The sequence below is a fragment of the Diuraphis noxia genome, unplaced genomic scaffold (genome assembly GCF_037042655.1).
Source record: "Diuraphis noxia isolate RWA-SAM2 unplaced genomic scaffold, SU_Dnox_SAM2 contig0001, whole genome shotgun sequence".
Taxonomy (NCBI): domain Eukaryota; kingdom Metazoa; phylum Arthropoda; class Insecta; order Hemiptera; family Aphididae; genus Diuraphis; species Diuraphis noxia.
In genome coordinates this window covers 87,770,158-87,785,417 of record NW_028301711.1, presented here as the reverse complement: position 1 = coordinate 87,785,417, position 15,260 = coordinate 87,770,158, and the positions used below count along the sequence as shown (strand labels likewise).

Below are 15,260 nucleotides of genomic sequence, written 5' to 3'. Positions count from 1 at the left end.
ATGTTAAAGTTAAGTAATCATATATTATAAGTAGATCTCAAAATTAAAAAAAAATATTTTATGTAGCACGCACAGGTTGCAAAGCATAAATAGTGTAGCAGAGCATAGGCAAAACTACAGGTCAGGCCCCTAAGGCCCTATATGACCTAATACTAAACTGGATAACATGCTGAGAAGATAAAATTTAAAATTTAAATTTAAAAACCTTAATTTGTAATTATAATATTATTTTTTTCATAATCATCATTTGGCCTGTTCAAATAAAAGTTTCTAATTTCCCCTATGTATCAGTGAAAATATTAATTAATATTATCATCAGACAAAAGTTGATGTGTTCTACATTAATTTGTTGACATGACTTAAATATTATCATTATCTAAAAAACCGAGAAACAATAATTATTGTTTTGTAAATTCAATTAATTGTAGTATTTTATATCTGAATTGTAAGTGTGACATTTTCGAAAATGTTAACACGAGGCCTAAAAAATTCACAGAAAAATTCTTGAATGAAATTCTTCATTCATTACATTTTTAATGACACAAATAAGAAAAATAAATGTATTATGTTTTTTATAATATAAAGATTAAATATTTTTATTTAAAAAATGAGGTACAGATAACCTAATATAATTGTCATTAAAAATATAACATAAATATATATGTATTATAATATATGTATACCACAAACTAAGACTATAAATGGACTGAAACGACATCGTTGACATTTATTTTTGTGATGACAGATTACATTTGTCATGGACATTTTTTGAGTGAAGGAATCTAAGAAATAGTTTCTTGTACGAACATGGTGGTTTAAGATCTTCATTATTATTATTATTGTTACTGTACAACATACATCTTAGTATATGATTCTTATAGAAAAATAATCTATATGGTCTTAATTTGTAGTATGACACATAAAAATATATTTCAAGAATAAAATAAAATATGGCTATAAAAATTAAAAGTTACATTACTTGTTTATTAAATAACCAGTTATTAGAATTATAGTAAATATAAATACATAATTTCAATAATATTATCACAATAGAATATTTTGCTAGATGGTAAAATATTTATAATTGCATTTTGTCTTGATAGTCTTCTTTCTCCTGTTATACTAAATACCACTCAATTATAAACCACTACAGAATCAGTATAGTTCTAGTTGTTTTTAGTCTAACCATCCAATTATGCACTCGCGTAGAACCTTTTCATTTCGGTGCCACTCATGATGACTGACTCCTGGCACAGTGTACTCTATCAATCGACCCGTCATGTCTAGTTGATGTAATCCAATTGGATCGTTATCGCTGTACACGTCGTCTTGTCGCCGCTCTCGCATTGGTATCAGTCCACCAGAACTATTCAGAACAGCAAATTGACTGTAAAAGTAAAATTAGTAAATAAAAAACAATTACACAGTTTTTATATAAACTGCAGTTTGTTCAAAATGAGATTGGTACAGAGTAGCGACCAGTTTTTGTCGTCGTAGCGCAGGTTAGGTTAGGTGATGCTCTTGTCAGCGGTGTTGCATCAAGCCATTCTAAGAAACAAAGTCATGCCCATGGGCAGCAGGTGGCTGACTATACCGATCTCATTTTTAACAGAATGTAAATAATAAGTAGTAGGTACCTGGATTGCCAAGGTGAAATAACCCCATCGTCAGGCCCGCCAATCAATACCAGCCGCTGCAGTCGAGTCAGGCCCAGTTTTTTGATGTTGGGATTACAGTTAAAATTACCATTTTCTGCACAATAGTTATCATGGGCTGAAACATTAGCCATAAGTGTATCTACGTCTGCTGTAACATTGTTAGCATCACTGTTGTTATCGTTATGGCTTTCAGCAATTTTCACAGTAGCAGCAGCAACTGCTGCTATCGCTGTAGCAACACGTGCTTCAATAATTTTTGGAGTGTCATCATTAGTCTCTACTACAGTTGTAGTGCTACTAGTTACTGGAGTAGACTTATTGACAGTCATCCTTTTAAAATCATTATCATATTCAGTCTGTTGTACATTAAAACCACTTGATTCTTGTTGTTTAACATTATCAATGACTGCAAGATACACACTGTACTTAAGGTATAGATCCCTATGCCTGGGATCATACCAAAAGTTGGCTACAGATAGAGCTCGTTGACCCAAACGTGTGTAGAACAACTCATATGCCGTCCGCGCTGTCAGGGCAGGAAACATTTTTGTGAAACATTCGGCTATAACATTAAAGTATAGAAATAATTATAAATTAATATTATTTTGCTATACAAATAAATATATTATACTAAAAACACTATTAATTCGACATTTTTCAAGCAATTTTAGTTTACACAAGTAAGAAAAAACATACTTTTTGCATGAACCTACCATATTTTGAATTTATGAATTTTTTGTATAGTGTTTAGCATAATCAAAGTTAAATACATGTTTAAGTGTTCAATCAATTAGGTTATAATTAGGGAACGGATTTTAATGCCATGAAAAATAATAAAAATGTCCTAAAAAATGTGACTTGATGCTTTAAAAGAATGATGTAATATTAAAAAAAATGTACTAAAAATGCCCCAAAAAATTCTTAAAATGTTTTTAAATTCAATAAAAACACAATTTTGAACTTAAAACTCATAAAAAAACATATTGAGTTAACTCAATAGTGCAATACAAAATTACAATTAAGATAAATAGCTTATATTATCTTTACCTAATTGCATGTAGTATGTTGTAATTTGTATGTATATATATATATATATATACACATATCAACAATAATTTTGTCTGGAGTCAGGGTTTATCTGATACGGTAAAAACATAACAAATATTTATTATTTTTTTTAAATGAATGTTAATCTACATTTTTATAAAATTTTATCCATTCCTACATGAAAATTTAAAAAAATTAAAAACATACAAATGCACTAAAAATGTCAAAAATACTCTAAAAATGTAACAGTCTTAAAAATGCAAAATAAAAGTTAAATTTTTGAATTCCGTGATGTATTAAATGAACTTTGTGCTTGGAGCACAATGTTTTTGGACATACAGAAAAAAATATGATTTACATTCAAATCCATTACCTAGTTATAATATATTATATGCCTAATTAAATATATTTTAATATACAGCCTACTATAATATTTGTAAATTGTAGCAACTTGCATAAAGAGTTGAATAATTGTATTATTAGTGTAATATGTAATTTGTAGATCTAAAAATAGTAAAATGTCAGCAAACTGCTTATGAATTGACTCCAACATATAATGGTAGACCACTGCATTCTCACAAGATAGTGATTGAATTGGGAAAAAAATAAAGGTGGACTCAATAAAGTTGAACAAATTAGCGTTCCGAATCAAATTAATCTAATAGTAATTCTAGCTATTCTCTAATGAATATAATAAAGGGATACGCTATAATATGAAGAAAATGAAGAGTAGCTCAGTCCTCCTGCATCCTCCATTCCTCCCGCAATTCAATCACTGACACAAGATAAACAAATTAGCATAATTAAAAAATATATACTGGAAATAACTTTTGAACGCCCCTATGTATATATTTTAAAAAAACACCTACCTCCATATTGGCCTCCTTGCGGTGAACTAAGTGATACAAATGTCCTGACATTGTGCTCAGTGCCATACTCTTCTATCATACCCCTTGATATGAGACCGCCTTGTGAATATCCTAAGAAATTTAAGTATAAATGAATACATTTTGAAGCTACATTTGTAGTATATAAACATATACCTATTTATATGTACATTTATATCTACCTATAACATGCACACCCTCTGGATGCAATGAACATATTTTTAATAGGTCATCGCCTAACTTCTTTGTCTGACGCCACAGTGGTTCCAAACTAGCCAAACCACAGAATCTGTCTATAACATATGTTTTGGTGCCTGGATGTAACTGTTAAGCATACATAAATAAAATGTTATTTACATTGATAGGCAAATTTTCAATAAAATTATTACAATAAGATAACATTATTTTAATAATTTATATCAAGTATTTTAGTAAAAATGTATTACTCTTTTCTAAGAATAGAAGTATTTTTAAAATGTAAAATTTTAACTAAAAGGAAAAAAAATACAATTATGCATGATTTTGAACAGTATAATTATTTATAAAAATTATACACATAAATGAATACTTGAAATATTATGTTTTTCTTATAAGACATATCAAATATAAACATTAAATTATATTATATAAGATGAATACCTATCCAATTTTAATTTAACAGATATAAATACTGATTACAATGGTATAATTTTTTAATTTTTTAATTTATATTAAATATTTGAAAAATACAGTTTTAATGTACATATTCCAGGAATACTTAAGCGCATTAATGAAACTAGCAAATTTAGAAAAATAATAGCATTTGAAATAATTTTAAAAGTAATTTACTTATTTATAATACACCATGTCGAGCTATTAATAACCAAATACTGAATACTAACAGTCTACATTAATGGACAGTACCCATTACTAGTTAATTATCATTTATCATGTATCTAAATGAGTATAGAGTATATTATCAAATAAGGACATTTATCAAGCTACTCACTTCAGCTATACGAGCAGCCAGATGCTGCATTGTGCTGACATCACCAGTCATCAGTCCATGTACAATTACTACAGGCCTGTACGGCCGCTTTTTCTCTAACGTATTTTCGCATTCATCCAACTTGCTCATTGTCATCTGAATCGTTCAATGTGTTGCAATGTCACCGCTAGCCGCTAGGCCACTACTATTTCCGGTAATATACTAACTATATATACTTTATATACTTTATACACTAACTATATAAATACACGAAGAAGAAAAGCAGAATGGTTTACAACATGGACTTCTGATGCACTAACAAAGAACATGCACCAACTAGGAACTAAAAAGTGACTTAAAACACGACAACAATGTCAACTATGTTGAGAAACGCTTGACATTAATCACGGCATACGACATACGTATATATATTATAATTTTCCTGGTGTTCAGGTTATTTAACTAGTAACTACACCAGACAGTAGACAACTAGTAATTAGTTAGTGCTTAGTTACCTACTTATACAGTAGACAGTAGACCACCGATTATTGAAGTAGTGACAGACGACAGTGACAATAGTTTAGTTATCATTATTCTGACAAAAATGTTGATAACTTTTCGGCGGCCACCGCACAGAATTGCGTAATCTTAGTTGCCTATGTTCACCGAACAAAGGCGTTCGTACTAATAACGTATAATGTTATATTATTTTATAATAATATAGTTGGAAATAATAATTTTTAGTATTGAAATCTGAATAAAAATAACTAAATAATTAGTTAGTTATTGACACGATTTAAGGGGGGTTGAGCTTGTCATGTTCTTAGGAGTAATATTTAGGCAATTCATACGACATGTACTACATTCAGGCTATTTCTAGGTATAAGTAGTAAAAGAACATTAGTGTGTTTCCGAGATTCAAAAATTATTGTCACTCCGCGTAGGGAAACTACCGCCGCCCAGCCAGTCACATGCACATGCACATTTCTTTTCATCATTTTTTTCTCAGTAGCCTTTGAATTAAAAACATTGATATTATTGGATATTCAAACTGATAATAACGATTTTTCTTTTAAAATTGTTTGCTATTTTGTTGTAGCTTAATAAAATAAATATTAAACGTTGAAACATGAAACTTGAAATTAATACATAAGTAGATAAATAATTATTCTTACACATAAAGAAACTATTGAAACTACTAATATATGAAACCAATTATATAAAAAACTAGCAGACCAGAATAGCTGTATTACCATGTACACCTACGTCTAGTTTAGGCCTTACAATATGAGTTTTAACATGAATAATAATAATTAAAAGTATCTATTCATAGTCATATTCCAAATATTCATAATTTTATGATAATATAAATAGAAACGGTATGAAAGATAGGTAGTTATTTTCTACAAATGAAAACTCTAAGTTCTAACAATAAAAACTTCTTTAAAAAAAAAAAAACTGAAAAAATGTAGTTAAAATAATAATACAAATCAAACCAATGCCAATCAAGAATAATATGAATAGAATTTTCACATGAGTATGATTTGATATAAATCATAATCAACTCATACTTAATTATATGGGGTATCTAAATTATTTTTTTGTTTTAATATAGGTGATTATTAGGGTCCAGAACTTGATGATCTAAAAATATATACAAAGTGTTAACAAAATTACCTTAAAAATGTATACTTATCTGTAAAAATTTATAAATGTTGTTTTGATATTAAAATTATTACATTAAATTATATTATTATTTATTATTAAACTAAATAAAACTATACATTAAAAAATATTTTTTTTAGTAAAATTTCTTTTTTTGTTGAATTTCTTGTTTTCGTGACAAAACAAAAAAAGATAATGAACATTGATAATCGAAAAGTTAATAGAAACTGTATATGTAACTTTCAATAAGTAAAAAGCAAATATATGTGAAAAAAAGTGTAAAATGAATAAAATGCACCAAAATACCAAAAAATGACTATAAAGCATAAAATTCCCTAAAAATGCAAAATAAAAATTGTACCATTAAATTCTATACTTCATGAATCAAATTTCTGTATAGATGAGCATTTAATGTGAGCATTAGAAAAAAAGATGCAAATGCATCAAGTTCCGGGCCCTAGTAATAATAGTTTTTAGACCATTAAAAAAAAAAATTATAACAGTTATTGATGGCCAAAACAAACTTAATTTTAATATTGAAAATCATAAAACATTAAACTTAATACCTAAAGCTTAAAAATCTATTACCCACAAAATTCCTCAACTTAATCTTACTTTTTATTGAGTAACATTATTATTAAAACATGTGCTATAAGCATAAAATTAATCATTATTATTAACCATGTCAACAAATATAAATAACAGTGGATCTAATTTAGAATACAAATTATGCGTGATTCATGCAAATAAACTTATTCAGTCTTCAGTTTATTTCTAAGATACCTCATACCTATTATGTTATAAAATAAAATAATATTAAATGCTAAAGATGCAGCTTATTGGGGTGGGGTTGCACCTTGTACCAATTTATATGTTCTGACAATATATGGTATCATGTAAAATAAATAATAATACACTATTTGTAACCAGAACTGTTATATACTATTTAATTATATATAATAAGTAATAATATAATTACGTTATGTACTTTTTGTTTATTTCCATTTGGTAAATAATAAAATTTAAGAATTATAGTATAGTCTTTGAATTTTCTTAGTAGTATCTTTATACCTATGCAATATTGGCAAACCAATAAAATGAGTAATTTTGACGTTCATTTTCTATACCTATCAAAAGTGAATAAATTTTATTTAAATAATAAATTACCTAATAGTAGCACATTAACAAATTGAATGAAACGTTCAACATAATAATAATAGCAAAAAAAAAAAATTGTATTTATGTTTAAATGTTTATTAGGTACAAATATAATAAAGCTAGTTTGCTGATATTAATAAATATTTAATAATGTATTAATTGTATAAAGCTAGTTATAAAATTCAAGCTTTATTCAACAATATTAAACATTAATTAAGGAAATGTTTAAACATTTTAATACATCTTTATAATGAAAAATAAATTGAATGAAAAAACACAAGCATTATTACAGAAACATACATAACAGTAGTCTCAGTTGTCGTTGGTCATGATGGCTTCAGACACCTGCACCCAATCAAGTGCTGATAGCAAAGGGTCTTCACGCGTTGGGATGCGGTCCCAATTCCAGTACATCACCTGTGGAGTTATCTCACCAGTAATGGATTCCACTGCTGATGTAGAATCATCGACAACATTACGGCGATTTTCGTTGTCCTCGCCAACGCACAATACTCCAACATAGCCATCGGGGATGCTGAGCTTGACACCTGTCAATGGCTTGCCACGCAACGAAGAGTGCCACAACGCGGTTTCGTCATCTATTGCCGCTTTGGTATACGGACAAAAGTATCGGTCGACTGGAGCCGTCAATGTCTGGCGGCCGCCACCTAATTTGCGGGTGTGGATTTTGCATGGCAATAGGTGTACCGCCTGTTGATCAGTCGCAACAGCATTAGCGTCGCTGTCTTCTGTCTGCCTGTGCTCTGGTCGCTTTATGACGAGACGCATTGCTTACAGTGGTTTGGAACACAACTGACGATAATAGTGTATATAATAATTAAATAAACAAGCTGTAAGCAACAAAATTGGTTATAAAATATAGCCGTTACAAATGAATTTGTATTTCATAGATCGAGTTTAGATAATAATGACAACGGCCGGATGTGATAACTGATAATGTGATCCGGTACAATGTGGAGGCAATAACGACCAGTACCTCCACCGACGGCGTGTGTCGCTTCACCTAGGTTTTATATTTGTTGACAAAGACGGCGGCGGGAATCACGATTCACGAGTTACTATTTACGACGCGCATCAGCCGTACGCCATGGCCGCGCCGATAAGCCGTTAGCGTTAGCAGTCGCCAGTCGCCATTTCGCCAGTCGACAGTGGCGTACAGTCGTCGTCGAGTCGTGGCTGTCTCACAGATTAGAGCCGCATCGGCAGTTGCCGCCGTTACGATACCAAGATGTCCACAGTCGCAAGTATCGCTATCACGTGATTACGGGAGTTGTGAACTTGTGAGCCATAGATCCTACAATTTATGGTTGTGACTTAGTGAGTACACCCAGATTACCGATAGTGGCAAACGCCGAGATGATAACGCGCGTGCAGTGAGAGCGCGGCGACTGACTTTTAAAACTTTTTTTAATGTAAAAGTTCCGGCGCCGCGCCGTTTCATAACTTTTCAACAAGAATTTTATGTTTCTGACGTTTTTCACAACCTAGAGACGTTACACAAAACGGCAAGTACACGTTATTATCATCGTCGTTGTGCCGCACAGTACTTATTAAGGACACGTACATAGGCATGTGTTTCATACCGACGATTAATGCGTATTCGTCGTTATTCTTTATAGTCATCAAACAAACGAGTACTGCAGACTCTTCATTAACGACCAGTGATATCGTCGAGAAAGTGAATGCGATAGAATGGCATACTATTACTATTATCAAAGTAAGATACATCCAACTACATACGTACCTATAAAAAATTATTGTTATCGTTCACAATTGACATTATGTTTGATAGATATAAGTGTATTAAAATTATTAAAATAAAATCTCCTATTTAAATCATTTGTTGTAAGATTTTTTGAGGATAACTTTTTTTGTTTGATGGAGTCATAATGTAATATATTATTTATAATACATGGACTAGACGTTTATCCATAGTAGTTACTATACAATGTACATGTTATTTATATTAGGTATGTTTCATTTCTATGATCATCAACGATTATCGAAATTATAGATTTTAACAATTGTAAATTTTAAAGGACACACGGTAATATTAAAGGTTGTTATGGTAGTATGGTTGGTACCTATGACTTCTGACAATAATAATATTTGAAATGTTCTTTAAAGATTCTATCCAACATCATAATATTATAATAAATTAAGTAAAGATAATTTTTCATATTTTAATATAGCTAGAACAAAATAAAAATGTTGATTTCAGAAATAATACCTTGGTATTTATAAATAATATTTAGTATTAGGTTACTGACCGTTAGTAACACAATTGTTAATTTTCATTGAAAATTAATAGTTTTATATTTTAATAGGCTGTTAATAAATATTGAAATTATTTATATCCAAATGATCATGCATTTGTGAATCAACCTATTTATTTTAAAAGTTGCATCATAAGTATTTTTACAAGCTCATTAATTTGTATGTGAATTTAAAAAAATGATGTTGAACATTTTAAATTGCATATGTTGATGGCATATTAGCATCATTATATTCCTATTTAGTTAACTTAATTAATTAAGTTATTTTACGGATGTACAAGATTATTCATTGCTATTTTAATTTAATAAAGCTTTTGGACACTAAAATACATAAAATGTGACAATATGTAATAATATCTGTGTATTTTACTGATTACAGCACCACCCGACCCATTATCGCCTCAACCAACCACAGAAGAATTATCATCACCGCAGTCATCTTTATTAATGCTATCTTCTCCGCCACAACAACAACGATTGAATCTTCCACTTCTCTCATCAGTTCTTCCATCGGTAACAACATCAATGCCAATAATGACAACGACTACAACTACTGCTGCCATAGAAAATAATGAACAGCAGCAGCTACCCACACCAAATACATTCATTAGGCATTGTGATGACATGGGTTTATTTCACGATTTACAAAATATTGTAGTAATGTCTTCATTAACTGGACCATCAGGTGATACAACTATTACTAAAGCTCCTGATTCTACTGCTGCTACAAAAGTCACCACAACAACATCAACAGAACAATCTACTTCTTCAAATTTATTTGACTCGTCGTCAACAGCAATTGTGACAACCATGATGATGGCCAATCCGTTTGACGAAACATTTAAACAAGCAGTATTACAACAACAAAAAAATGAAGCTAATTCTTCAGATAATATTTTCAGTCACAACAATAACAATGATGGGGATTTAAACACCCCATTTATATCAACAACCTCTGTTGTTAATACGTCCAATAACAACACTAGTAAGTTTTAACATGGGTATAGTTCCAACCAGAATAATAAATTAATATAAATAGTTTTTTATAGTTAATAAAATAGATTTTAAAAATAACTTAAGTTTTCTCTGCAACTTATATACTTTGTGTTTAAATAAAAGTTATTTATCTGCTTTAATATACTACGTTTATATGATGGCGTTAAAACGGTTTGGAATTCTTAAACTACATAGTGCAAGTGCACTAAATAAACCGTTTTGAAAGTTAAAACGCTCGTACTATGTAGTTTAAAAATTTATAACTGGTTTAATTTCGAACCATTTTAACGTCATAATATAAACATAGTAATAGATACCTAGATAGTTAGAAGTTCACATAAATTAATCTTAGTTGTAATCAAAAAAAAAAAAATCTTTTTGGTACACATCTATGCATAACTAGAAATCACTTCCATATTTACTTAATTTGCATCAAATATTTCTAATACTACTTTGTTTATATGAATAAATGGCTTGTTTGAGTTTAACAAATATATGATTTCAGCTTTAAAGACTTCAATGTCAGTGGATATAATGTCAACAACTGCAGTAGTAGAATCTAATAAGATGACTATGACAACTGTACCTCAATCGCAACACCAAAATATATTCATAACATCAACAGCAGAAGTAGGTTTACTTGATTTATATTCCATACACAAGTTTTAAATATATTGTTCATTTTATTTTTATTTCACTCAAGGCACAATCTAGAGGTGTATTAGTTATGATGGTAGAGCATCCACAACAGCAACCATCACATAACTCAACTCTTCCTTTACAACCTGAACATCAACAAGACCAACAAATTATCGAACAACATCAGTTTATTATTCCAACAACTACAACCACAACTAATGTCATTGACACAACAACAATAACACACCAGAATCAAGAATTTTATGAGGAAGAAGTCAATGATGAGAATGGTGGTATTATCATCAATGTTAGAAATGATACGACTACAATTAAACAGGTTTGTAGTCATTATTCATTTATTTATTTCTGACTCCTATTAGGTACTTGTTTAATAAACCAACTTTGTCCAAATAATTTTTTTAAGGAATAATAATACTATCATCTGCATATGTTTTTATGTTCACACACAATTAAAGGCTTTAAAACAGAATCTATTGGTGAAGCAGATGCTACAGCAAAGACGCCAGAAGCCTCCACTCATTTCTGAAAGTCATCACGAGCTTGGTCTACTACTGCAGCATCAGAATAATGATGACATTGATTTGGTTGTTACAGAAAACAATAAACTAGAACACGCAGTCTATAATGTTCATGGCCAGGAAGACAAAGACCAGAACAATCAAAAGCAGCAGCTGAAACTGAAACGAAAACAAGAAATTTTAGAAAGAAACAGGTAGTTCTTAAGAGGACGCTACACCCGCATACGTTGTCTCCATCTTACAAGTGCGTAACATAGCAAATTTTATGCTCAGCAGATCCCGTTTAGCTCCGTTAGTTAGGTTAGTAAATTGACTTCTTGCAAAAATTAAAGGTAACATTATTATCGAGGGCATGACGTAGGCTTTTTATTATATTTTAATTTTAAAGTGAGTTATGTGTATTTTAAGATATACAAACAATTTAAAATTTTAAAATACACATAACTCACTTTAAAATTAAAATATAATAAAAAGCCTACGTCATGCCCTCGATAATAATGTTACCTTTAATTTTTGCAAGAAGTCAATTTACTCTAAATTTTAAACTAACGGAGCTAAACGTGATCTGCTGAGCATAAAATTTGTTATGTTACGCACTTGTAAGACGGAGACAACATATGCGGGTGTAGCGTCCTCTTAATTTAAACTTTATGTATAAATACTAAACCTGAAATATGCAATATATTATTTTTGTTATTTTAATGTTAAAATAATGATTTATAAAAGCTCATTGACTGCATGTCTATGATGTATAAAATAGCATCATGCATTTTATGAAATATCTGATCTTTAATTATGATCATTTTCTATTAAAATTTACCTGATTACTACAATTTATTATTATTATTATTATTATTATTGAAGTATTCAATTATGACTTATGTTAGTTAATAATTAGTATTGTTCATTGTATAAATATTAATAAATAAAAACAATCAATAATTTGATACAGGACAGCCGCCAAACGGTGTAGAATAAAACGAAAGCAGAGGTGGGAGCTGCTTTCAGAAGAGAATCGAAGGCTAAAAATTGAAAATGGCCGATTGCGTGACGCTCTTTCAAAACTTGTGAGTCATAGATGCAGTAACTTACAGCAACATCAAATGGAACAGCCAGAGATAATACAAGAAATATTTAATCATACTGATGATGCTTAAGATCATGATAGGTTGATGCACTAATATTAGTGCTTAAGAAGTATTATTTACTTCTCTATAATATTATTACAAGTGCTTGGATTTTATAGCATTTACTAATTGTTATATGTACAGATAAAAATAGCAGAGTAAGCTATAAATTTGTTTTACATGTTGTGGATGCCAAATATAAAAATAATTAATGCTATTTTTTGCTAATTTGCATAAAATAATTTTATAATTTTATTTTATTTTCTATTTTCATGAATCTAGTTTATATTATGTGGTATGAAAAATAAAAAAGTCTGTTATTTATTTTATTATAATTAGTTTGAATTTATAGGAAAGATTTTTTAATGTAAACTATTATATTTTTGATTATATTAAAGTCTATTTTAAAGTAGTCCAACAAATTGGTGTATCAAATAGTAAGCAACTATATCTATATAGTATATACTCGTATATATTGCAGAATATTCTGTTGTACATTTTTGCGTATTTTTTTTTTTAAATTGTGAATGAAATAAATTTAAATTGTTCATATCTGGGCATACCACAGCGCTTATTTTAAACTTTTTTAGGTCATATCATAATGCATAATTTCAGTCATTTTTATTGCTATAAAATCCGAGCCCTGATTATTAATAAAGCTCCGAAGTTATAGAAGTTTCATTTTTTTTTTGTTCTCTTGATTTGTAAAATATTAAGCTTGAAACCCATTCTATATATCTATGCAATTATGAGTTAATTAAAAACTATTTTGGATTCATACTTAAATATCTAAAATTTTCATTCATTACCTTAAGTATTTTATACTTAATAATGTAACATTTTATTTTCCATAATTAGTAAAAACAAATTTTTCAATCAAACAAGAATTTGCTAATGTATTGTTTTTGTTATTTGATTCTTTGGCATATTATTTTATGATGATAAAATTTCAGCTTTTTATTACATTTCATTGATATTTGTGTTATTAAAAAATATATATATATATATACTATCTATTACGTCACTAATAATAAATATATTTATTTTAACCTTATAACTTTTATTTGTATGTGTATTTTACTTCTATAATTTCAGAGCCTAATTATTGTTATCATACAAGTTGAAAGTTTGCATTTGTATGTTTTAAGATGTTTTTAAATATTATTATATTTTGTACAAAATGTTATTACGTTTCAGTGCTGCATATTGTCAAGTACTTGCGGTAATCATTTTTCATAACTAATTTATATCTATAAAAGTATTATGTTTTGTTATTGTATATCGTTAACATTTTTTTATAAAATTTGTTTTTTATATAAATTTTATAAGTATATTTTATTTATTATTTTGTTTTAAGCCTATAAATATAATAGATAAGCTATTTTATATCTATATAAATATTTATTGTTAATCATAAATGTAGTTTGTTCATAGTTTAAACATGTTTATCATAGGCATTATTATGCTCAATTTTTATTTTTATTTTTAAAAACTGGCTGCATGATAATAACTTTTTTACGACTCTGCTTTAAAAGTTTTATTGCAATTTGAACTGTTTTAGTCGTAATTATTGACATCACTAATAATTCTTTGATTTTGTTAATTTTATAAATGATTCTAATTTATCAGCATATACTAAATTTCCTTACTTCTAATAATAAATAACTTTTTTGAAATTAATTTATGATAATACAAAGAGTAAAAATTGATAAATCATTTAAAATACAAATTAAAAAAAAAATCATGTTTTTAACTATTTAATCAATTATTTCATACAATTATATAATATATTATTTATTATTTTATTTATGTTTATTAATATCAATAACAATGCAGTAAGTAATATAAAAATTATTTCCGTAAAATATGCAAGTATAAATTTTATATCAGCAAAGAAAGTACTTAAAATAACTTTTTACTTTCTTAGTAATTAATAGGTACTATATATTTATATTATATTTTATAGTATTGCTTATAATTATTAGACAAATATTATAAATATTTTTCTTATTTAATCACCACAACTTCAATTGACAGATTTTTGTAATACTTTTCATTTGTAAATTGTTAGCTTTTTGTTATGTAATACTTTTTTCTATTTTTTATTATTATTTTTATTATATTTTCTCTTTTTGTAATCTAACTTATACCTGTTATTTTTATTTGTTAACTGTATTATAAAAACTCGGCCCTTTTATCCAAAAAAATGAAATAATTTAAATTACTCGTAAATTAAAAATATATGTTATTTTGTTTAATATTGCTTAAGTTGTAATTTTT

General features: G+C 28.3%; 3 protein-coding genes across 4 annotated transcripts; 1 reads left to right on the top strand and 2 right to left on the bottom strand.

Moving 5' to 3' along the window:
* Positions 1–963: 963 nt before the first annotated feature.
* Ppt2 (palmitoyl-protein thioesterase 2) lies at positions 964–5,203 on the bottom strand. The gene is made up of 5 exons (XM_015518529.2): positions 4,581–5,203; positions 3,775–3,916; positions 3,575–3,685; positions 1,638–2,220; positions 964–1,387 (listed from the first exon to the last, which is right to left on the bottom strand). Exons 1-5 carry the CDS (start codon positions 4,713–4,715, stop codon positions 1,177–1,179), a joined length of 1,182 nt encoding a protein of 393 aa, XP_015374015.2. The 5' UTR covers positions 4,716–5,203; the 3' UTR covers positions 964–1,176.
* Positions 5,204–7,457: 2,254 nt separating this feature from the next.
* Positions 7,458–8,328, bottom strand: LOC107168967 (uncharacterized). The gene has a single exon (XM_015518539.2). The coding sequence runs from the start codon at positions 8,169–8,171 to the stop codon at positions 7,695–7,697; it is 477 nt and encodes a 158-aa protein (XP_015374025.1). The 5' UTR covers positions 8,172–8,328; the 3' UTR covers positions 7,458–7,694.
* An 86-nt stretch (positions 8,329–8,414) lies between these two features.
* On the top strand, positions 8,415–13,415 carry LOC107168966 (uncharacterized). 2 transcript variants are annotated; one of them, XM_089216415.1, is made up of 7 exons: positions 8,415–8,908; positions 9,023–9,120; positions 10,059–10,664; positions 11,181–11,305; positions 11,379–11,651; positions 11,791–12,047; positions 12,806–13,415. In XM_089216415.1, the coding sequence occupies exons 2-7, from the start codon at positions 9,096–9,098 to the stop codon at positions 13,008–13,010; spliced, it is 1,491 nt and encodes a 496-aa protein (XP_089072541.1). In that variant the 5' UTR covers positions 8,415–8,908; positions 9,023–9,095; the 3' UTR covers positions 13,011–13,415. The 2 variants fall into 2 exon arrangements, with proteins under 2 accessions (XP_089072541.1, XP_015374023.2); XM_015518537.2 differs by having other exon boundaries at positions 8,416–8,720.
* The last annotated feature ends 1,845 nt before the right edge of the window (positions 13,416–15,260 follow it).